The sequence below is a fragment of the Nanorana parkeri genome, unplaced genomic scaffold, assembly GCF_000935625.1.
Source record: "Nanorana parkeri isolate BGI_ZX_2015 unplaced genomic scaffold, ASM93562v1 scaffold941, whole genome shotgun sequence".
Lineage (NCBI taxonomy): Eukaryota > Metazoa > Chordata > Amphibia > Anura > Dicroglossidae > Nanorana > Nanorana parkeri.
This window is the reverse complement of record NW_017307209.1, coordinates 322,518-345,482: the sequence shown is the minus strand read 5'-3', so window position 1 is coordinate 345,482 and position 22,965 is coordinate 322,518. Positions and strand designations below refer to the sequence as shown.

At 42.4% G+C, this 22,965-nt stretch overlaps 1 protein-coding gene across 1 annotated transcript in view; it reads left to right on the top strand.

Annotated features, from left to right (window-relative positions):
• The first annotated feature begins 1,094 nt into the window (after positions 1–1,094).
• RASEF (RAS and EF-hand domain containing) overlaps positions 1,095–22,965 on the top strand; it is an 86,997-nt gene continuing 65,126 nt past the window's right edge. The window contains exon 1 of the mRNA XM_018566358.1: positions 1,095–1,459. Coding sequence (XP_018421860.1) covers positions 1,095–1,459 — 365 coding nt within the window. The remainder of the gene's footprint in view (positions 1,460–22,965) is intronic.

Sequence of the window (22,965 nt, the reverse complement as noted above, 5' to 3'; positions counted from 1 at the left end):
TCACCTCATAGTTCTCCTTTAAAAATACATTCAAGTACATTAACTATTAACAAAAATGTATCTTATTTGTGTATCACTCAGCTGTAGATCCCCAAATCATCTCTGAATTGGTGCTGACACTGTCCTTCCTTCTGGAGGGTGGCAACTTTTGTTCTGAGATTGTTGTCCATCACAGGAGTGAGCAGCTTAGAGTGATGTCTACTTTACAACACACACAGGGACCAAAAGTAGCCCCCCTCCAGAAGGAAGGACAGTGTCAGCACCAATTCAGAGATGATTTGGGGATCTACAGCTGAGTGATACACAAATAAGGTACATTTGTGTTAATATTTCAGGTACTTGAATGTATTTTTATGAATTAACTCCTGAGTTTAGTGTCACTAGCTGGTCATACACATTTAGATTTTCCTCATTCAAGTCGCTCAGTTCCCCAATAAACGCTAAATACCCCTGCTACCGGTTACTATATTCCAAGGGTGGGCAAACTCTAGCCCTCCAGCTGTGGTGAAACTACAAATCCCATGATGCATCTGTCTCTGGGAGTCATGCCCCTGAGAATCTTGCAATGCCTTGTGGGATTTGTAGTTCCACAACAGCTGGGGGGCTCCTGCTGTATTCAGACAGCACCCTGAATACCAGAACAGTGATTGCATCTTCTGATAATTTGCGCCTTCGATTTTTCAATTGACTTTAGTTGAGCCAGGTGTCTCATTGCTGGAATTTTGTCAGCATTACAGAGACTGGGTCACAAGACAGAGCCAGGCAAGCAGCATTTCCAGCCTAGCTATGTGTGCCATTGGTCAGAGGTGTGTTCCCGGTGTGTAGTGGCAGTTTGGACCCACCCTGTACACAATGTAGTGTCAGCCCAGTCCATGCTGGGAGCCCACACTGACAAGTGTCCTCTTCCTGCACACCTGAGCACCGGGGAGGAGGCACCTGGCAGGGCATGTGGCCAGACTCTCCGACGGAGCACACAGCACGGCTTCCCTGTGTGTCAGTCTACTGCCGGCCACGTCTGCACACCGTCCTGTTCCTGATCCCACATTGAACACACACCGTCTATCTATCACCTCCCCGTGCTGTCATCGTCGTGGATGGAAGAAGAGGCAGAGTTGTCCCGGCTCCGCGCCCTCTTCCTCTCCTTTGATGCCGAGCGTTGCGGCCGCCTGGGAAGGGGGGACTTCTCCGAGCTGTGTGCGGAGCTGAGGGTGAGCCCGGCACAGGTGGAGAACATCTTCAGGCGCCTGGACACGGACAGGGACGGAGCCATAACCTTTGAGGACTTCGTCATGGGCTTCCGAGGGGCTAAGGGGCCACAGGTGACAGAAGGGAGCCGGGACCCCCCTACAGGGCAACCCCAAAAGTCTCCAAGTGAGGAGCACCATGAGGAGGAGAGCTTCAGTCCGGCATGGAAGGACTTCCAACTGCGCCTGGGTGAGGAGACCAACTACATTCCCAGGTCAGTAACAGCTGTTTTCTCATAGACACTAAAAGGGGGGGTGTAGGGAGCCCCAAGAATCTCCCCTCTGGGGTCCGGATCAGCCCCTCTACATTGAACATATCTGGCTTATTCTGTACACCTTTCTTCTCTCACATTCCCTCTATAGTGATACAAGCAGATTATCCTTAAAGGGACACTAAACTCAGGAGTTCAAACTTAAAAATACATTCAAGTATCCTATTACCAAAAATGTGTCTTATTTGTGTATCACTCAGCTGTAGATCCTCAGATCATCTCTGATTTGGTGCTGACACTGTCCTTCCTTCTGGAGGGTGGCTACTTGTGTGCCCCATGGTCCCTGTGTGTATGTTGTAAGTAGCCACTGCTCCAAGCTCACTCCTGTGATGGACTACAGTCTCACTTTCGAGCTGCACAACTCAGGGTACATTCATGGCGACCTCTGTGCTGGAGTGACTGATCTCATGTGCACATGCACAGCTTTGTGTACATTCCTGGAATAGCTTGGTTCTGGAGAGAATGAACTCCTGTGTACATGCACAGTTCAGTGTACATTCCTGGTACACTTCTGTTCCAAAGTGACTGAACTTCTGTGCGCATGCACAGCACAGTTTACATTCCAGCACAGCTCCGCGCAGGAGTGTCTGAACTCCTGTGCACATGCACAGCTTGGTGTACATTCCTGACACAGCTGGGTGCAGGAGTAAGTGAACTCCTGTGCGCATGCACAGCTTGGTGTATATTCCTGGCACAGCTTGGTACAGGAGGTACTGAACTCCTGTGCACATGCACAGCTTGGTGTACATTCCTGGCACAGCTTGATACAGGAGTAACTGAACTATGCGCATGCACAGCTTGGTGTACATGCCTGACACAACTGGGTGCAGGAGTAAGTGAACTCCTGTGCGCATGCACAGCTTGGTGTATATTCCTGGCACAGCTTGGTACAGGAGTAACTGAACTGTAGGCATGCACAGCTTGGTGTACATTCCTGGCACAGCTTGGTACAGGAGTAACTGAACTCCTGTGCACATGCACAGTGTGGTATACATTCCTGACACAGCTGGGTGCAGGAGTAACTGAACTGTACGCATGCACAGCTTGGTGTAGATGGCAGGCACAGCTGGGTGCAGGAGTAACTGAACTCATGTGTGCATGCACAGCTTGGTGTACATTCCTGGCACAGCTTGGTACAGGAGTAACTGAACTGTACGCATGCACAGCTTGGTGTACATTCCTGGCACAGCTTGGTACAGGAGTAACTGAACTCCTGTGCACATGCACAGTGTGGTATACATTCCTGGCACAGCTTGGTACAGGAGTAACTGAACTGTACGCATGCACAGCTTGGTGTAGATGCCAGGCACAGCTGGGTGCAGGAGTAACTGAACTCATGTGCGCATGCACAGCTTGGTGTAGATTGCTGGCACAGCTCGGTGCTGGACAGAATGAACTCCTGTGCACATGCTTAGCTCAGTGTACATTCTCGGCACACATCGGAAGCCAACAAAACAGAGATACACTTTAAAGAGGAGCTGAAGGGCTAGACCCCAGTATTTCCTGTGCTCTCCCTGCGGCTGATCTTTTCCCCATTACTGACTTACAATGCCTTGTTCTGCACTGTGTCTCTGTGTAAGGGCGCCCATCTTGGTAGAGTCAGGGCTTTGCTTCCTCATGTCAGAGCTTCCAGCAAGGAGAACAGTGAAGATCACAATGGTGACTAGCAGTCATATGCAGCAGTGCCTTCGATCTCACACAGCAGATATACAGCTTTGAGGCTGTAGGAACCCCAGTGCATCTTGCCAACACAGCTGCGTCATAGTACACCGCCATGCACAGTAGTGTACTATACTGCGTGTTGTGGTGGACTGCATTATAAAAACAGTTCATCAAATGAATGGGCTGTTGTAACGGAACACATGTTAATGTGCATGTGTGAACAGTGTGGTCCCGCCTAAAAGTGTCTAGCGAGCAGGATGGTTTATGTGTGTGTATGTGTGTGTGTAGGGGTGCAAATTGTGGTAGCAGCTGCCTAAGGACAAATTGGAGGTGTGAGTGGTTTGAGCAGTAGGCAGGGCAATGGATTCGTTTCCACAATCAGGAGTGAATGAAGCCTAAAAGTTGTTTTCTTTTGGGAATTAAGTCAGTTGCAAACTACTTTAATAGCAGTATTAAACTTTGTGTTTACTATAAAGTACACAACCATTTATTAAAGAACATGTTGTCTAAATACAAGGGGCATGTGTATTCTTATTTGAATCTTGGTGTATTTCTTCTGTATCAGTGCAGTAATCCACATGAAACTTTGTCTCTGAGCTTTCTGTAATAAAGACCAGTCACTGCTGCTCTCTCCTTGTCCACTGTGTCTTGACTCCGTCCCTCCTGTAGTTTTCTGTAGACAGCCTGTAGTAGAAGAACCTACTGGGCCCCTCCCACAGTTCTGCTCTCTGTACAGGCTATGCACAGCACAGTGATGATGTCACTGTTATTTTATAAATTAAAATCTCGGTTTGTAAAATAATTTGGTGCACACATAGTAAATCTTTATCCTTTGCCGCTATTGAGGAATATATGTAAATAAAAGTTTGTGTGCCCACTTTAAAAGTATAGAAGAATGCCACATGTGCTCCCAGGCTATCCCATGCACCAATTATGGGTACTTCATTCAGTATATGCAGACTCTTCAGTGTCACAGCACAGGGAGGACACAATAAAGTCAAATCGCTTAAGATACTATTTCATGAATCCGAGAGTCTGCATGTTTAAAAGAGAACTATGGGGTAAGTAATTTTCCCCATAGTTCTCTTAAGGGTCACGGGAGGACATGTACTAGCGTCCTCCCGTGACTCAAAGCTCAGTATATCACGAGCTACAGCTCGCAGTATACTGAGCCTGCCGCAGCCGGGACAGACCCCGACAATGCTGTCAAGATCCACCCAGCTGCGTGAGTGACAGCTGGCTCTGTCTATCAGAGGCAGAGCCAGCTGTACCCGCCCCCTCCCCCGTTTGTTCCTCCACTCAGCGCTGGAGGATAGGAGAGGGGAATCCCTGGGTGGAGCGGTGACTGACAGTCACCTCTTACTGCAGGGAAATGATCGAGAAGTGAGCGAGCGACGGTATGCATTCGCTCACTTCCCGATCTATTGAGCCGACATGTGACAGTTTCATTGTCACACATCGGCTCAAACTATGAGGATGAGTGATTTTCACTCGCATCATAATTCTCCTTTAAGTTTTCCGACAGTACCACTTAGCAGAGGTCCCTCCTGGTATAGTGTCTGTTGTAACTTCAGTGTCTTACCAGTATTCAAGCTTAACTATAAACTTAAAGTGACATTAAAGTCAAAAAATGTTTTCCCTCCCCCCAATGTTAATGTCAGCACTCACCTTAAATGATGTCTCTTAATCCGATCTTCTTCTTCTTCTTCTTCTTCTTCTCCCTTCTCCCTTCTCCCTTCTCCCTTCTCCCTTCTCCCTTCTCCCTTCTCCCTTCTCCCTTCTCTCTTCTCTCTTCTCTCTTCTCTCTTCTCTCTTCTCTCTTCTCTCTTCTGTCCTGTCCTTTTCCTCTGTCCCTCCAGCGCTATGGCGGGTCTCCGATCCAGCGCTGACTCCTATGGGCTTGCTGGCACTTCCTGTCCCACGGTGTCTGCATGCGGGTACACGCGTCCATAGACTTACCTTGCGTCTCTCCTCGTCTCCCGGCCGAAAACCTGAACTGCACATGCGCCTGCCCACTTTCTGCAATTGTGCGGGACCGCGCGATCCCGGGAAGCATGATCTCGGATCGCTCAGGTCTGCACCTGGCCTCAAGCTTACCAGAAAATATGAACTTGCTTTGTATAACCAACATCCAATTCATAAATACAACACATATTACATATAATAATTTCATTTACAAAGTACAGGGTTCAGAGGTCCCCACAAGTCTGTCTGTTGCTGTCATGTCAGCTATGAGGCACGCACACTGTCTCCCAACTCCTGAGAGTGTATAACAGGGTTAATAATGGAGACCTGTAATTATTTACATTCCTCTTATCTACAGGGCTCAGTGTTTTTTTCCAGTGCCTTTTTATGCAGCATAGTAGAGTTTGTCAGACTGAGTTTCAATCCTAGAAGGAACATAAATGCTCAGTGAAATCTCATTCAGTTAGTGCGATTACATCTGGATCTGATTCTTGGCTGTGGGGAACCTGGACAATTCATACAACATGTTTGTAAACATTGGCGGTGACATTTTGTTATTGTATTGGAATGCTTGTAAACATTTCTCTGCAATTCTCCTTCTGGTCCTTGACATCTTAATCAGGATTATTTTTGCTGTATAATGGAAGTAATATACGTGAATTGGGTATTCTTATTTACAATCATGTGGCGTTTTGTTTGGAAAACTACCTCACAGGAATTACAATGGCAAATTAAAGTACAATGAAAAGCTGTCCTTGCCAAGAAGAAAGTAAATACCCCTTCTGCGGCCTATGCCATCGAACAAAAGCTGGCCATACACCTATAGATTATCTGCAGATTTTCTATGGTCAGATGGAAAAAGTGCAACAGATTCCTCCATCTACGCTAAACTGTGTGGATGGAGGAATCTCCCCCTGGGCCAAGCTTCACTATCTTGCTAGTCAGGCCCGCTGGCTCCTAAAAAACCTGACCCACGCCTGCATCCAATCAGATTGTTCAGGTATTTTGACAGCCAGCGGGGCCGACTAGCAAGATACTGAAGCTTGGCCCAGCGGGAGAGTCCTCCATCCTCACAGTTTAGTGTAGATGGAGGAATCTTTTGCACTTTTTCCATCTGACCATAGAAAATCTGCAGATAATCTATAGGTGTATGGCCAGCATAATGCAGAGAAATTGTCCCCGGAAGTCTATTTGGAAAATAATACTTTCAGTAATGTCTGTCTCCTGTGTCCCCCCACTGTGTTCATTGGTTCCTCCTGCTGACCCCAATGCCACCACTGTATTCTACAAGTTTTAGTGCATTGTTTTCTGTTGTTTCTTCAAAGGCCGTTGTGGCCTAGCCCCTTAAAGTGACACTAAACTGAGGAGTCAAATATAAAAAATGCATTCAAGTACCTTAACTATTAACAGCAATGAGGGGAATTTATCAAAAACTGGAGCAGCTGTGCATGACAACCAATCGGCCTCTCTTTTTCATTTTCGAATCTTAACTAAACAAACTGAAGAGAGAAGCTGATTGGTTTCCATGCACAGTTGCTCCCGTTTTTGTCTGCTCCAGTTTTGGTAAATTCCCCCCAATGTATCTTATTTGTGTATTACTTGGCTGTAGATCCTCAAATCATCTCTGAATTGGTGCTGACACTACTACTCCATGGTCCCTGTGTGTGTTGTAAAAGAGCCACCGGGCCAAGATCACTCCTGTGATGGACTACAATCTCAATACAGGGGTGTGGAATTCGTATTGCCCGACGCCCGGGACAGGCAGTTTCGGGCGCCGGGCGAGTAGTTTTTTAATACATTCAGCCCTGCTCCGGACAAGCAAAGCTAAATGTATATTGTGGAGCCGCTGCTCGTTTTCATACAAGTGATCTAATCAGATCACTTGTATGAAGCGAGAATCTGCGATCCTGTCCGCCCCCCCGCGCCATGGTTTTCGGGGGTCCCCCGCTCCTCTGGTGGACCAGTCACCAGGGCACGGGAGCTCACCATAGAGCCCGCAGAGCAGACGAATAACTTCCTTTCTTCGTCTGCTCTGTGCTATCACTGAGACCGTGGCGCTGTAATCACAGCGCCACCTGTCTCGGCTGTCAGGAACCACAGAACATTAGTTCTGTGTTGGAGGGCAGGTTCCATAAAGAGAACCTGTCACCTCCAAACTATCACATAGAGGCTTTTAACACCATATGTGATAGGAAGAAAATGATTTTTTTTTTAAAAAGTTATAAAAAAGTAAAAAATATATAAAAATTAAAAAAAAATAAGTGACAAAGTAAAATGATTGGACGGAAAACCGGCTTCCCAGCCATTCACAATCAAGCCGGCCAAACAACATGGAGTCGGCTTCCCTGGCAGTCAGGAAGCCGGGTAGCATCTCATTGCCCGGCTTCCTGACGGGAAGCCTGCTCCATGCCAACGGAAGCACCGATACTCAGTGAGTGCTGAAAGCAAAATATTGGTACTCGTACTCTTATTGGTGCATCCCTAGTTTTACACTTTTTAAACTTTTTTTTGTTTTGTTGGGACAAGTAGATTGTCGTGAAGGACAAGTAGATTTGACCTCCGCTTTAGCCCTTGGACAAGTAGTTTTTTAAAAAATGTCCACACTCCTGCAATACAAATGAGTAAACTAAATGTTATATTGTAGTCCATCACGGGAGCAAGCTTGGAGCGGTGACTACTTCATAACACACACGGGGACCATGGGGAACAAAAGTAGCCACCCTCCAGAAGGAAGGACAGTGTCAGCATGAATTCAGAGATAATTTGAGGATCTACAGCTGAGTGATACACAAATAAGATACATTTTTATTAATAGTTAAGGGAGTTGAATGCATTTTTAAGATTTAACTCCTGAGTTTAGTGCCATTTTAAGCATGGTTGTCATCATAGACTGGGCGATCCTACTGTGGACTACAAGCTGGACCAATAGCGCCGGCACATACAGCATGATATTTCAATTACAGCTTCAGCACCTGCCACATCTCTCCTAGAGACTGGGCACAGTTTAGGTATATCGAAAACTTTTTTTTTAGATTTGCATAGGGTAGAGAAGGGTTAAAACCCTTATAAGTTTATTTTTGTTATATGTGTACTATTGGGGAAATTTCCCTTTACTTCCTGTCCCAGAGACACTACAGGACGTTAGTGTAAATCTTCCAAATCAAGGAGAATTTCCTTATTAGAGAGAGCTGACTGCACATACCTATCATAACCGTCGCAGAAATAGGCTGATCCTTGACCAAACTACTTTCTTAAAGGGCCGTGTGAATGAGTCCTGATAAGCACCAACCATAAATAACTGTTACATCCATCAGTGAAAAAAACAGCTGCTTATAGCTACTTTCATGGGTGGGTGAGAGCGGGGAATGACTCTAGGACATATAGGGTACATCCTATGTTCTTAACTGGTTAAAGTTATAACATCAGCATTGTAGAAGCAATACAAACGATAGTTCTTATCAACACATCTAATATGAGTTGATGTTGTGAGTGTGGATTATCTGTTGGCCATCTCTTTCCAAAACTTCCTGGATTTAATGCATGCTTTGCAGCTTCCCCTTGCTGCCTGCAAACTGTGATGATGTGACCCCTGAAACTCCTCCTTTTCAGCACCTGTGTAATTTAGAAGGCAGACTCTGTAAAATGGGTGAAACAGCAGTGCATATTTACAGTGCATAGTGAATGTGTCACTGCATTCAATGAAGTAAATGTGTGGGATTCTTCAAAAAGTAAGTTTTTGAAGAGTAATAGGAGTAGGTTAAAAATAAGTTACATTCATTGTGGAAATTAATATATGATTTTTAATTTTGCCTATAGATACACTTTAAAAATATGTGCATGCAGTTGCTACTTAAATTTCTTAGTACACTGAGCTCCTGCCTGATGTTATTTTGTATTGTATCACTGTATTTAAACAACTGACACTTCCAGTTAAATTGTTTTCCTGCATCTATGCAATCAAAATACTTTTTTTGAAACTGTTACATTGAATAGTGCGATATAACTAACATCAATGATATCTTTGACAATGTCATTTTTTTTTACCATCTGCCTAACCAATCAGAGCCTAGTTTTCAGTATCGCCGATACGGAATGTAAATAAATGATTAGCAGTCTTCCACACCATTTTAACTGAATGTTGACAATATTAGAATTTACAGTTTATTTGTTTTTTTTTATGACTGTTTAATGTTTTTTTTTATAGTGCCAAATAACATATTTAAAGAGGAAGTAAACCCAGCCACATGTTTCCACTATAAAAAATTTCCAGCATTTGTTTAAGAAATATTACCTTTAATCATAATTTTGCTGCTTAAATCTAAATTTGGACCTTCTTTCAGGTCAGGCCATGCTAAGCCCCCTGTTCCTGAAGCCAGCGCCATCTTTCATAAGCCCACTGGCTTCATCGGATGTAGTCAAAATCTCACACATGGACTGCCCATCAAGCTATCCGGTTGGGTTAGGGAATTACAGCTATTGTGAGAGGAAGTTTAGCTGCTGGAGAAGGAGAGTAATGTTACCCTGGCGCAGCTCATGTGCTGGCATCATTGGTCCTGGCATCATGGAGACCAGTGATGAATGTGTGCATTAGACATTTTTTTTTTTTACCTGAACATACTGCAACACAAGCTGTTTTTACCGTTTGCTGGGGGCTGCAGTGTGCACAAATTCAAGTGTTTCAAGGCAGGATAACATTTTATTGAAAGTGCATTTGGTGACTTAACTATTTTGCTTGTAGGTGCCAGATAAAATACAGTTGTCCCTGGAACCTACCACTCCTCATGGGTGGCGGATAACTGGGAGTTTCCTGCATTTCTCTACTTCAGTATTTCTCCTGTGCAGTCTTACTACTCTGGAGTCAGGGCAGAAAATGTTAAATTGTCTCAAGCCTCTCCAGAGTCCATTAGTGAGAGCTTGTTGATTTATGAGCTGTTAAAGCACAGTCATCACAAGAGGTGTGGTGGGTCCGAAGCCTTGCAGGATTACCTGTAATATAGATTTCATGCTTCTTTAGGATTATGGCTCTATTATTTATGGTTATCATCAATTCCTTGCTCTGTTTCCTGAGCTTGTTTTTACATTATCCTTCACTATGTTATGTATACTAAACTTTACATGGCAAAGTATTTTCCTTTGCGTATATGGAGAAAAAGAATAGGATCTAAGCTGTATACCCGAGTAGTTTTAAAGTGACATTAAACCCTCAGATTTTTTAACATAAACCAATACTGCAATGTGTGCCTTACTGTAATCCATGGTTGTCTCCCTTCTCTTTGCTGCTCTTCCTTTTAAATCCTCATGTCTTCTCATGCTGGGGGAGAACTTCCCTTTGCAGCTGAGTGCTTCTTCCTGTAGTGCTGGCTCAGGTTGCAAACGTACACACAGACACCATGTATCCATTTCAGAGACAAGGCAGTCTGCTGCAACACAGAAGTTCTGCCCAGCATGAGACACAGATTTAAAAGGAAGAGCAGCAAAGAGAAGGGAAACAACCATGGATTACAGTAAGGCTCACATTACAGTATTGTTGTATGATAAAAAATCTGAGGGTTTAATGTCACTTTGTATTACTAAAGGCAAAACTTTATTTCAAATTTGGATAGAGTGGTGCAGGGTAAGAACCCATGTTGGGTTTTTATTGTTGTCCATGTCTCCATTTGGGGCAGTCACCCTTTGTAATTGGTCTGATCATCAATGTCATGGGGAATGAAAGTGAGGGGAAATCTAAAACTTTGAACTGCCACTAGAACAGAAATAGAGGGGGAATCTTCCAATAGGAACTCTTATTCATGTGACGGCTGTCTACAACACAGGAAATGAAGGGAAATCTCACTAATAAGATACAGATGGCAAACAAACCCCCAAAAACAAACAAACCAACTGACAGCGGTGTTAAACCTCCTCCACTCTATCTAAAATATAAAAAATGGTTTTGCCTTTAGATATACTTAAAACTATTAAGGTATACATGCTTCACTCTGGTCATGTAATAAATGGCTGTATTGTGTATGTATTTACAAATACCATAAAGAGTGCCTTACATGAAAACTGGGTGCTAGCGAAAAGGGAAGGATCCCTCATAGTTGCTAGCATTTAAAAATAATTAGGAGAAACACCGTAAAGGGCCTCAGAATACACATGGGGACATGGTCAATAAAGCACCATTTCAGTGATAGTGGGAGAAAACATAAGCACCATTTCAGTGATAGCGGGAGTAAAATAGGTGTCAGTGTCATTGGTGTCAGTGTGAGCAAAATAAGTTTCAGTGCGAGTTAGAAAGTCCCACCATTAGAGTCATTGGGATAAAATAAGTCCTATCAACAGTGGCGTCACAAGGGGGATGTGGCCCGGACCCGGGTGACACCAAAATGACAGTCATTTTGGTGTCACCCCCTATAAAGAGTCAGGCATTCGGTCTAGGACCGAGAGCCCGACAGTCAGGAGAGAGGAGGGGACCCAGCGGCATACGTTCAATTAGATGGCTGCGCATGTGTGATGATATCGCACACGTGCGTGGTGACTTCACGCGCATGACGTCACGGCAGGGTGTCACCCGGTCTCCACTCCGGGTGACACCCAGCCTCGGGACGCCCCTACCTATCAATGGTGTCAGGTAAAGCCTTAAAAAACAAAACTAATGCAGCCACCACATTCAAGGACTGATAAATGATGATGCAATATATTACTTTTGTAAAAATAAACAATAAGGTGATCAGCGCCAGTAAGTGTAAATGTGAAAATAAGAGCTACCAAGCACTAAGGATATAACTAAATATGAAATGTGAAAAACAATATTGTGCCGTGCTAATAATCATACACATCTAATAAATAGAAACATATATAAATGAGTCGCATATATGAGCCTTCAAACAAATGAGGCATTGAAAATATCTACACACAGACAAAAAAGCAATATAGACAAAAAGAGTCCCAGGAAAAAACAAAAGCAATATTACTTTTGTGCTTTTGGGTTTAGATATGCTTTACCTCGTCAGGATAGGGGTCTAAAGAAACCTGTGCCTATTGTTGTTTTCTACGTATCTGCACCGGGAGGCCCCTCACATTGTGCACAATGCAGTGAGCCTGATCTGTTAAAGGATATGTGCATCGATTGAGCATGGACAAACTCATGCTATAGAGACCATGTGGGGATAAAATTGCATCAATGCTCAAGGCAATTATTAAATGAGACTGTAAAAAAACCTCAGTTAACAACAATACACATGGGCAGATGGTTCAAGCTTTAACCTGTGTACATTTTTTTCTTTGCACAGCATAGTGTATGGTTTTTTTTTATATGTAATTAAGCTTCCCACATTTCATTGCACAGCGAGTGCGTCACATCAATTTTACGTTTTGATATTATCTTTTTGTCGTACACCTTATAAAGTACCAAAGCAGCATTATATAGCTGTTCACCATGCACAGAAAACTGCGAGTGCACCGTACAAGTTGAAATATCAGCAAGGTGGCTCCTCGTTTAACACTGACAGCACAGCATACACACTGCTTTTTTTTTTTTTTTTTTACCCTTTTCAATGGAAGAGCAAACAATTGGGAGATTGAGGATGTTTTCTGTAACAATCTGGTCTTCATGTGATTCAGGGCCCATTCTCACTCTAGCGTTGTGTAAACACATGTTACAGTGCGTTTAGCACACTCTGTTGCACAGCGCACCTACTATACTGCACTGTGTGCTAGATGCATTGTCACTCTTTTGAATGGCAGTGCAACACGCAGCACCGCAATACATTGCAATATTGTGCGATACAAAAGTAGTACACATATTGAGATACTGCATATTGCAATGCAATGCATGTTGCTGAGGTACTCAGGTCGCACTGGGCTTCAATACATGGCTGCTAGGAGGTGCGTTGCGGTGCCATTTAAATGAATTGCGACCCAGCACTCGTCACTACATGTTTAGTGCAACGCTATAGTGTGAATAGGGGCTCAAACAGTAAATAACACAAATATACTGCATATTTTCTGTCTGTAAAATGAACTGTCCTGTAATGGCAACCTTATTGTATTTGAAGAATGTGGACAGTTTAGCTGTATGAAACATGGATTAGAAAATTAACTCTTTTTGGATTTCTTGCGAGGAACCGTCACACCTAGAAAATATATTGCTGGTAGCCACCCTTTGTTTGTAAACGAATTATGGAACCTGATAACATACAATCACGATTATTACTGAATAACACTATACAGCATGACGTACACTGAGTGTGGTTCTGGCATTAGAACCAAAGGTGGAAAACTCGTAAGATTGTAATGAAGTCACTCCAAAAGCTCTTTTTATTAAGGTAAACCTGTCAGCTCCATTATGGTACTGAACAGGATATAGCACTATAATGCAGGCCCCATCTCTTCTGTGACTCTTTAGCCAGAGATGGGCCAATGGGAATGTGTGGGAAGTGCTGAATGAGCTTCAACACACCCGGAAAGTGTCAAGCTTTATATGTTACTACTCTCCTGGACTTTGGGCTGCTGGAGACGGTGTGCAGAGTTAGATGTACTTATTGTTGTGCTATAGGCTGTTCAGTACCCTAAATTTACTGACAGGTTTGATGTCAAAAAGAAAATTTTAAGAAAACCAAAAAGAAAAAAAAAAGATTTGTCCAGGAAATGACATGCAGTATTAAAATTCTTATTTTTCCTTACGGCTCGCAGAGTGATTATGCGCAAATGGAGTGATGACAAGCCTCCTACAGTGGAGGAGGTGATCAAGGAGCTCAAACTTCTCTTTTGCAGGGAGAGAATAGACGCAGAATCACATGCCGATGCCCCTGCAAAATCTTTTTTCCGCAGATGGAAATTGTTCCTGCTTAAATCATACACGACAACGGAAATCAGTCACATTGTTCAACCATTCCGTTACACAAAATGGTATCTAACTGGGCACATGTCGAACACCCTGGGGCCACTGGCCTTAGTGCAGGAATAGTTGGGGGATTTGTATTCTCAGTTTACATTTGTTTCGTACTCATTTGAAGTTAGGATCCGTACTGTATAGTATATGACATTGGGTCGATTGAATATCAATCTGTGTCGAGACACTTGTCATAGATGCAACTTGTTGCTGTTAATCTGCTTAGAACATATGTTGTTCTGTTTTTACTTTGTTTTCTTTTTCTTTTTGCTTTCTTTACTGTGGCCTGAGATTGAGGCCTTTACATGTTAAATCTTGATGTCACTTATGTTAAAGACTGCATTATCTGCTTGCAGATGCGCAGACAATGTTATTATATCACAAAATTCTAATAAAATTTGTTTGAAAAAAAAAAAAATTCTTATTTTGGTTCCCAGAACTAAAATGTCAGATGTCTTCTCACTGGATCAGCTGAAATATTAAATGAACACACCATGAGTTTTAAATCCAGCCATATTACTAAACTGCCTTGTTTTTCATAGTCACAGTGAAACCTGCATTTGAGGGCAGAACAATTCTAAGTATTGTATCTTCTGTTTATTTTTAGTTGATTGTATGTATTACATGAGTGTACAGATACAGTGTATGGGATATATTTGATAGCAGTGAATTCATTAAAGTATAACTAAAGGCAATTTGTTTTTAGATTTAGGTAGAATGGGGAGCAGTTGGAACCACTGCCACATTTGTATTGCTGTCTGGGTCCTTGTTAGGAAGATTCACCCTCTCTTATTGTCTTGCTCACAAGTTTGACGAGGAGAAAATATTGAATTGCCACCAGAATAGGAATAGAGGGGAAATGGGGACACTGCCAGTATGTAAGATACTTACCTAGTCTTCTTCTGGGAAAGGAGTCCAGCACCGCCTACTCCTCAATCAGCTCCTGCTGCATCACTTCGCTCCACCTCTGTAGCCAGCATCACAGTTTATAGCCGGGAAGTTTGAAATGCTCAGCGTTCAAGCAATACAGCTTACAGTGAGCATTTCCACTCCCCCAACCACACCACTCGCCATCCTGGATGTAAGAATAGTATACTTACCTCTCCACTCGCCATCCTGGATGTAAGAATAATATACTTGCTTCTCAACTCGCCATCCTGGATGTAAGAATAGTGTACTTACCTCTCCATTCACCATCCTGGATGTAAGAATGGTATTCTTACCTCTTCACTCCACATCCTGGATGTAAGAGTAGTATACCTACCTCTCCATTCACCATCCTGGATGTAAGAATAGTATACCTACCTCTCCATTCACCATCCTGGATGTAAGAATTGTATTCTTACCTCTTCACTCCCCATCCTGGATGTAAGAGTAGTATACCTACCTCTCCATTCACCATCCTGGATGTAAGAATGGTATTCTACCTCTTCAATCCCCATCCTGGATGTAAGAATAGTATACCTACCTCTCCATTCACCATCCTGGATGTAAGAATTGTATTCTTACCTCTTCACTCCCCATCCTGGATGTAAGTTTAGTATACTTACCTCTCCACTTGCCACCCTGAATGTAAGAATTGTATACTTGCCTCTCCATTCACAATCCTGGAAGTAAGAATAGTATATTTACCTCTCTATTTACAATCCTGGATGTAAGAATAGTATACCTACCTCTCCATTCACCATCCTGGATGTAAGAATGGTATTCTTACCTCTCCACTCCCCATCCTGGATGTAAGAATAGTATACTTACCTCTCCACTTGCCATCCTGGATGTAAGAATAGTATACTTACCTTTCCATTCACCATCCTGAATGTAAGAATAGTAAACTTACCTCTTTTTTAACCATCCGGGATGTAAAAATAGTGTACTCACTACCTCACTTGCCATCCTGGATATATGATTTGCATACTCACCGCACCACTACCTGTCCTAAGAGGGTAAGTCTATGGAAAACCTGGACCGCAGTACCTTTTCTTGTGCACTCTGTGTGGACTCTATGATAAGTTAAAGTTGCAGCACCTTCCTTTGTGTACTCTGTGTGGGCTCTTTGTTCAGTTCAAATCACAACACCACCTCATGCGCTCTCGGATTAGCTACATATACTCCATGTGGACATTGTGATGCAAGTATACACATTTACTTCGACTAACTTGCAGACTATTACTGCGATTTACATTTCTGCGGTTAATATGAAGCTTGGCGATTGGTGCTTGAATGGACTTTTCTATTTAAGAATTGAACATTTATGCTCAACCTGGACTTTTCTGTTGCTACTCCATAAAGAACATGTGCGAAGTAATACAGCCTTACAGCATTCTTTAACTCCTAAGTTTGGACAACTGCCAAGATTCCCTGATTCACATTACTATTACGAGGTCATGTCTTAACCCTTTTCCTGTAAGTAGCTGTGGAAACGGCACTATTTGCAGTTGTGATCTGTTGAGAACTGTAGTTCATTACACATTAACACAGTTCCTGTCCTAGGTTGACAACACTCACTTACTGTACTGTATGTATGAAGGTGCAGAGTTGTCATCTAGAATTTTAGATCCTGCTTTAGACTACAGATCACCTGCTCTCCTCATCTCCATAGCATGAGAGGGTGCTCTGTAGTTCTCAGAGAGAACTGGGCAGGGCTAATTAGATTCTTGGGATTTCAGTGCAGCAAAGGCACTGTGTTGTCAGCTCACTATAGGAAGTTACAAGTTCACTGGATTTCTGGTAGACTTATAAAAACATGCACTTATAACTCAGATCAAACAAAATGCTTTCAATAGTATATTTAAGTAAGTTGTTTATTTTATTTTTGGGATTTACATACACTTTAAGGATAACTGCAAGAAGATTTTGCCATTACGTGGTCTCAAGCTCACCCTACTATAACAGCTGATAACACAGAGAAGACATTAGGTTGCCAACCTAACCTTAGACCCTAAAGTCTTAGGCCTTTGTTAAAAACATTCCTGGGGATCTGAGGCTCTATCAAGTACAGGTGAAACTCGAATAATTAGAATATCGTGCAAAGTTCATTTATTTCACTAATGCAACTTAAAAGGTGAAACTAATATATGAGATAGACTCATTACATGCAAAGCAAGATAATTCAAGCCGTGATTTGTTATAATTGTGATGATTATGGCTTACAGCTCATGAAAACCCCAAGAATCCCAAATCCACAACCTCAAAAAAGTAGATTATTACATGCAATCAATAAAACAAGGATTGTACATAGAACAATATCGGACCTCTGAAAAGTATGAGCATGCATATTTACTCAGTACTTGGTTTGGGCCCCTTTTGCAGCACCTACTGCAATTTCTTTTGCACGATATTCTAATTATTCGAGTTTCACCTGTATAACCATCCAGGTTCTCTTTTAACTTGGATGGGATTTCGACTGGTAGATCGCGATCGACCTAATGGGCACCCCTGCCTTAACCCAATGGAATGTTTGCCATGAACGCAGGTTCATAATGTCTATCTATAACCTACATTGTTTTGCTAGAGCAATAGTGTCATTTAACTTCTTCCCCCACCCTTTCCCTTCCTAGATCTGTTTGGTTGCCAGGATTACATTGAAATACCTGTTACTGGGAATGAGAGGCATGTGACTCATACCCAATGCTGTATTGTGGAAGAAAGGGGAATCTAAGTGACTATTACTGCTTTCCATATATCCATGAAGGCTGTTTGGCTCTTTTCCCTAGGAACACTTATACTCTGGCTGTTCCTTCATTTACCATGCACTGTGTTTTTGTGTCCCCATCTTATGCCATTAAAATTAGATAGGCTCTGTATGTAGCTTATGTTGTATCTATAATCTTGAACATGTGTTTGTTCATTTTTTGGTAACATTACAACTTCCTTAACCACTTGAAGTCCATGGCGTTTAACCCCGTTCCTGGCCAGGCCATTTTTCAGTATTTAGCGCTGCAGTACTTTGACTGACATTCATTCCGTCATGCAACGCTGTACTGAAATTAATATTATACCATTTTTTGGGGACAGATAGAGCTTTCTTTTGGTGGTATTTATTCACCAGTGGGATTTTTATTTTTTACTATATTAAGGAAAAATTACTGAAAAGTTTGAAAAAAAAAAAGTTTTTTTTTTACATTATGTTAGGAAACACGTCGGGTAAATAGACACAAAACATGTCAAGCTTTAAAATTGCGCGTACCCACGAAATCGCAAAAAACTACCATACCCAAAATTGACCATAGGCGACGCTTTAAAAGCTTTTACCGCTCACCAGTTTAGTGTTATCAGTGGTTAATGGCCCTAGAATTCTTGCTCTCACTGCGACACTTTTTCATGTGTAACTTTCATCTTCTTCATCAGCTACTCTTCAGCTTCTAAAGCTGGAGAGTGACAGTGCAGTGCAACATGGCATAATTGCATCACATTGCACTGTGCCCATAGAACTCATTGAAATGTCACTTGCGACATTGCAATAAAGTTCTAAAAAAAATAAAATAAAGGTGTAGAGTGAGATGCAGCCTGATCAGCGCATCAGCACTGTGCCAGGCAAAGCACACCAGCAGCCGTGCATTGTAGTGCGGCTGCTTGTGTGAATGGGCCCTGAAACACTGAGTTCTTCTCCCCTCAGGCGCCTTTGTATTTTTGATTTGGGGCAGCTGTGTGTGGCCATACCTGCACAGCTGCATCATTCATTAATAGATCTGCTCACTGAGGCCAAGAGACTCATAGATCTCGGTGGAGCACAAGCGCAGTGACGTCACCACTCATGTAGTTCATTAATGACTTCCTCGCACTCCATAAATAGAGGTCTATAGCTTAGTGTGCACCTGGGGCTATGGAGAAAGAGTCTGCATGAGCCAGAGCATTGTACCCTTGATCCACTGATTGCGGTTGCAGTGCTTTGCAGACTGCAATGTACAAACACATTTTTTTAAATATGAGTACATTTAATATTTTTCTGAAAAAAGTAGAATATGCCTTTTAACTAATCATTTTTTGCTCTTTTACTTGCTGATTTCCTGTACTTATTTGGCAGAAGAAAGGCATGCAAGCTTTAAAATGACATTAAACTCAGCATTTAAACATTAAACATACATTCAAGTACCTCAACTATTAACAAAAATGTATCTTATTTGTGTATCACTCGGCTGTAAATCCTCAGATCATCTCTGAATTGGTGCTGACATTGTCCTTCCTTCTGGAGGGGGGCTACTTTTGTTCCCCATGGTCCCTGTGTGTGTTGTAAAGTAGTCACCACTCCAAGCTCGCTCCTGTGATGGACTACAATCTCACATTTAGTTTACTAATTTGTATTGAGATTGTAGTCCATTACAGGCGTGAGCTTGGAGCGGTGGCTACTTTACAACACACACAGTGAACATGGGGAACAAAAGTAGCCACTCTCCAGAAGGAAGGACAGTGTCAGCATGAATTCAGAGATGATTTGAGGATCTACAGCTGAGTGATACACAAATAAGATACATTTTGTTAATAGTTAAGGTACTTCAATGCATTTTAAAGGTTTAACTCCTGAGTTTATTGTCACTTTAGGTCATGTCACGAAAACAACACACAAATTGCTTTGTGTACATAGTAGGCCAAACTTCAGGGGGAAAACATTGGGGAGCCATGTTTCCTCTTTCTCCATAGAAATATGAAGCCTTCTTACCCTGCATGCCTTAACCATTTGTCTCAATTATATTGATCTATTTCCAAAAAGTATTATATATGTATATGTATTATATATGTATAATTATATATTATACATTATGTATAAATGTATTATATCCAATAACTTACAGCTCAACTTGTCAAAGCATTTAAATGTCACATGTGGGTGAACCATTGGGCCCCATGCAGACAGGACTTCTGCATTAAACAAGTTATCTGGGGATTATAACCAATTTTTATTCTTCCAAGATCACTTTTTCTACCTTTTATTTACATGCGTTTGACGCATTTTTCTGCTTAAAACCAGGCTGAACAGACCCAAGATGCAAAAAAAAATCCATAGGAATGCATAGCTAGATTCCTATTGGCTATTTCACTTTGCAATAGCCAATAGCAAACTAGCTATTGCACCCGCCCTCTGCTGCTGCAAATCAGCAGAGGGGGACCTGCAGTTCTCCATCAGGTCTTCTTCTAGACCCGGGCAGCAGCAGAGGGCGGGTGCAATAGCTAGTTTGCTATTGGCTATTGCAAAGTGAAATAGCCAATAGGAATCTAGCTATGCATTCCTATGGCTTTTTTATTTTATACATATAAAAATGGGTTGTAAAATAATAATTAAAAAAGTTTGAGTTTTCTTTTGAAATAAAATTACTATAATTTTTTTTTTTCAAAAGAAAACTCAAACCTTTTTTTATATGTAGATAATAAAAATAATAGTATTTTTTTTCAAAAAGAAAACATAAACCTTTTATTATCATTATTATTAATAATAATACAAGCTGACACCCTCGGCTTGTGTTATATGGTTTGCCATTTTAGCTTTTACAGCAGTGGTTCTCATCCTGAGAGTCGCTGTGTGATTTTCTGCTGTGCTAGGTGAGAGTCCTCCTCAGCCCTCTCCTAGCGCAGCAGTGTCAGTTCTCCCGCCACGCCGCCAGATTTCGCTGCAGCAGCCGCGTCATCACTAAATTTTACCGTTGGGGGGTCACCACAACTTGGCAAATGTTACCAAGGGGTCCCGGCCCTAGAGAGGTTGAGAACCACTGGTCTAGGCGCATTCAACCATAGCAAAGCATTAGAAATGAGCTCCAAACATATCTGGACTCATGTATTTTAATTGCCATGTGCATGGGGCTTTATGTACCCTTACCGTATTTTTGTTTATAAAATCTGCAGTTACAGAGGGAACATTTATATACAGAAATGTTATTCTATTTTTGGTTGTAATATAAGCAACAACAAAAACTCTGAATTGAGAGAGGGGCAGGATTACATTGTAGAATCATGAAAAAATATCCTAAGATTTAAAGTATTTTAGGAAATACCTGTAGTGAGTGACAAATGTATAGGTCTAAGTTTACATCTGGCAACGTAAGAGGCTTTACTTAGGATTATAGAGGATCACTTTAAATGCATACTAGTAGAGATTGCACTCTAATTACCGAGGCAGATTACTGTGAAACTGGACTTAAAACTGGACAGCAACAGGTGACTAAAGAAAGAATTATAGCAATAATTGCCTTGACAAGGTTTACCTAGCCTGTGAATTATAGGACAGCTAAATGTGTTATCCATGGTTGCTTTGTTTAAAAAAAGAAGAGATTCCTTGAAGACCTTCGCTGTAATTTGTGACTTCTGTTGTGTTCAAGCAATGGAGGTCACAATTAAGAGGTCTTTACTAACATTATAAATGTGAGACAGTTTTAAAGCAAACCTGTCATAACCGAAATACAGAGGTTGTCATCACTGACCACCAAGAGGGTTATTCACAGAAGAGCCTTCGGCTTGCTTCGGCCACCTGAGCCCTTCGGTTCAGTCGAACCGAAACGCTGCTGTACGGGCTATACAGAATAGCCCGTACAGCAGCCGAGCCGAACGCATATGCTTTGGCTTGGCTGAGCCGTAGTAACGGGCAAAGCGTGGAGAAAGGTCGGCCGAACGCCGTTTGGCTCTGTTCACTTTGGCTCGGTTATTCACTCGGCTGCTTTCGGCAGCTAAGTGAATAACCCCCTAAATATGCAAGCTGTCTGGCTTTTAAGCTGATCCACCAGCTTTCAAGGCTCCTTTTACACAATAGAATCATAATAAGGCCTCATTAACATAAGGTGTGTTGCCCTGTACAACATGAAAGGCCAACATGAAAGGCCAGTTGTTGATGCACGCTGGAAGAAGTATGAGCAGCTAATTTAACTCCATTGATATACAGAAGCTGTGCATCCTCACATGCTGCTTTAAGCGCTCCGAGTTTTGACAGCTACACACTAATGGTGTATGGAGCTGGATCTATCATGTCTGTGTCCGAGATGGTTCACCGCCTTTGTATGGCTGTCAAAACTCAGAGCTCTGGGAAGTAGCCTGTGCTACTGAGCAGTAGCCTGAACAGCTCCTGATTACACAGACTTAAATGAGCTGTCTGCGCATTTCTTCCCACAGCCCTGGGTGCATCAACAACTAGCCCTTCATGCTGTATGGAGCAACACACCCCCGTGTGAATGAGGCCTTAACAAGCAGGAGTGGTTTGTTAGATAGTCAGCCCAACAGCCAACCGAAAGAGCATTCACAGCAGGTTGACAATGCTGTTAATTGTCAGACAGCGGCTAAAGGTGCCCATACACCTGGCGATTGATGGGAAGTGAACGATCATAATTACGGTAGAACAGGGTGAATTTCCTCGATCGGTCAGGCTGGAATTTTTTTTACGAAGCGTACGAACATCAATGGGTTAGGGGCGTTTTCGTACAGAAAAAATCGCAACGTGAACACTGCACATGCGCAAACGAAAATCCGTCAATTGACGAAATTCGGCCAGTTAGTCTTGCTAACGAGCGATAATTAAAATCTACATTGGTCTGTGCATGATGGTGTATTCAAGCGGATATCGGACTACGGATCGATGACGGAACAAAAGAAATCGAACGATAATTGAGCATTGTCAGGGGCTGTTCACTTAGCAAAGTAATGATAGTAAATAAAGGTAAACCTGTGTTCACTTTAAATTCCCATTCATATACAAAGGAAATTAAGAAATAAGATTTTTTGCTAACACCTGAATGCTACTTGAAGCTCAAGGCGGTGAACACAGCACAGTGAACATTCACTTTACCAGGTGAGCAGTGTCTATTCTTTTAGGAAATGAATCCCAGTGTGTACAGTATGTATGGGGATTTATGTGTGAGGCCTGAATATGGAACAGATTGTTCTTAAAGGGATGTACAGCTTCAGTGCGATGCTTTTGGACGTGGTTTAATGTGTTTTTGATGCGTTGTGACATGTTTTTGCCTAACATGGG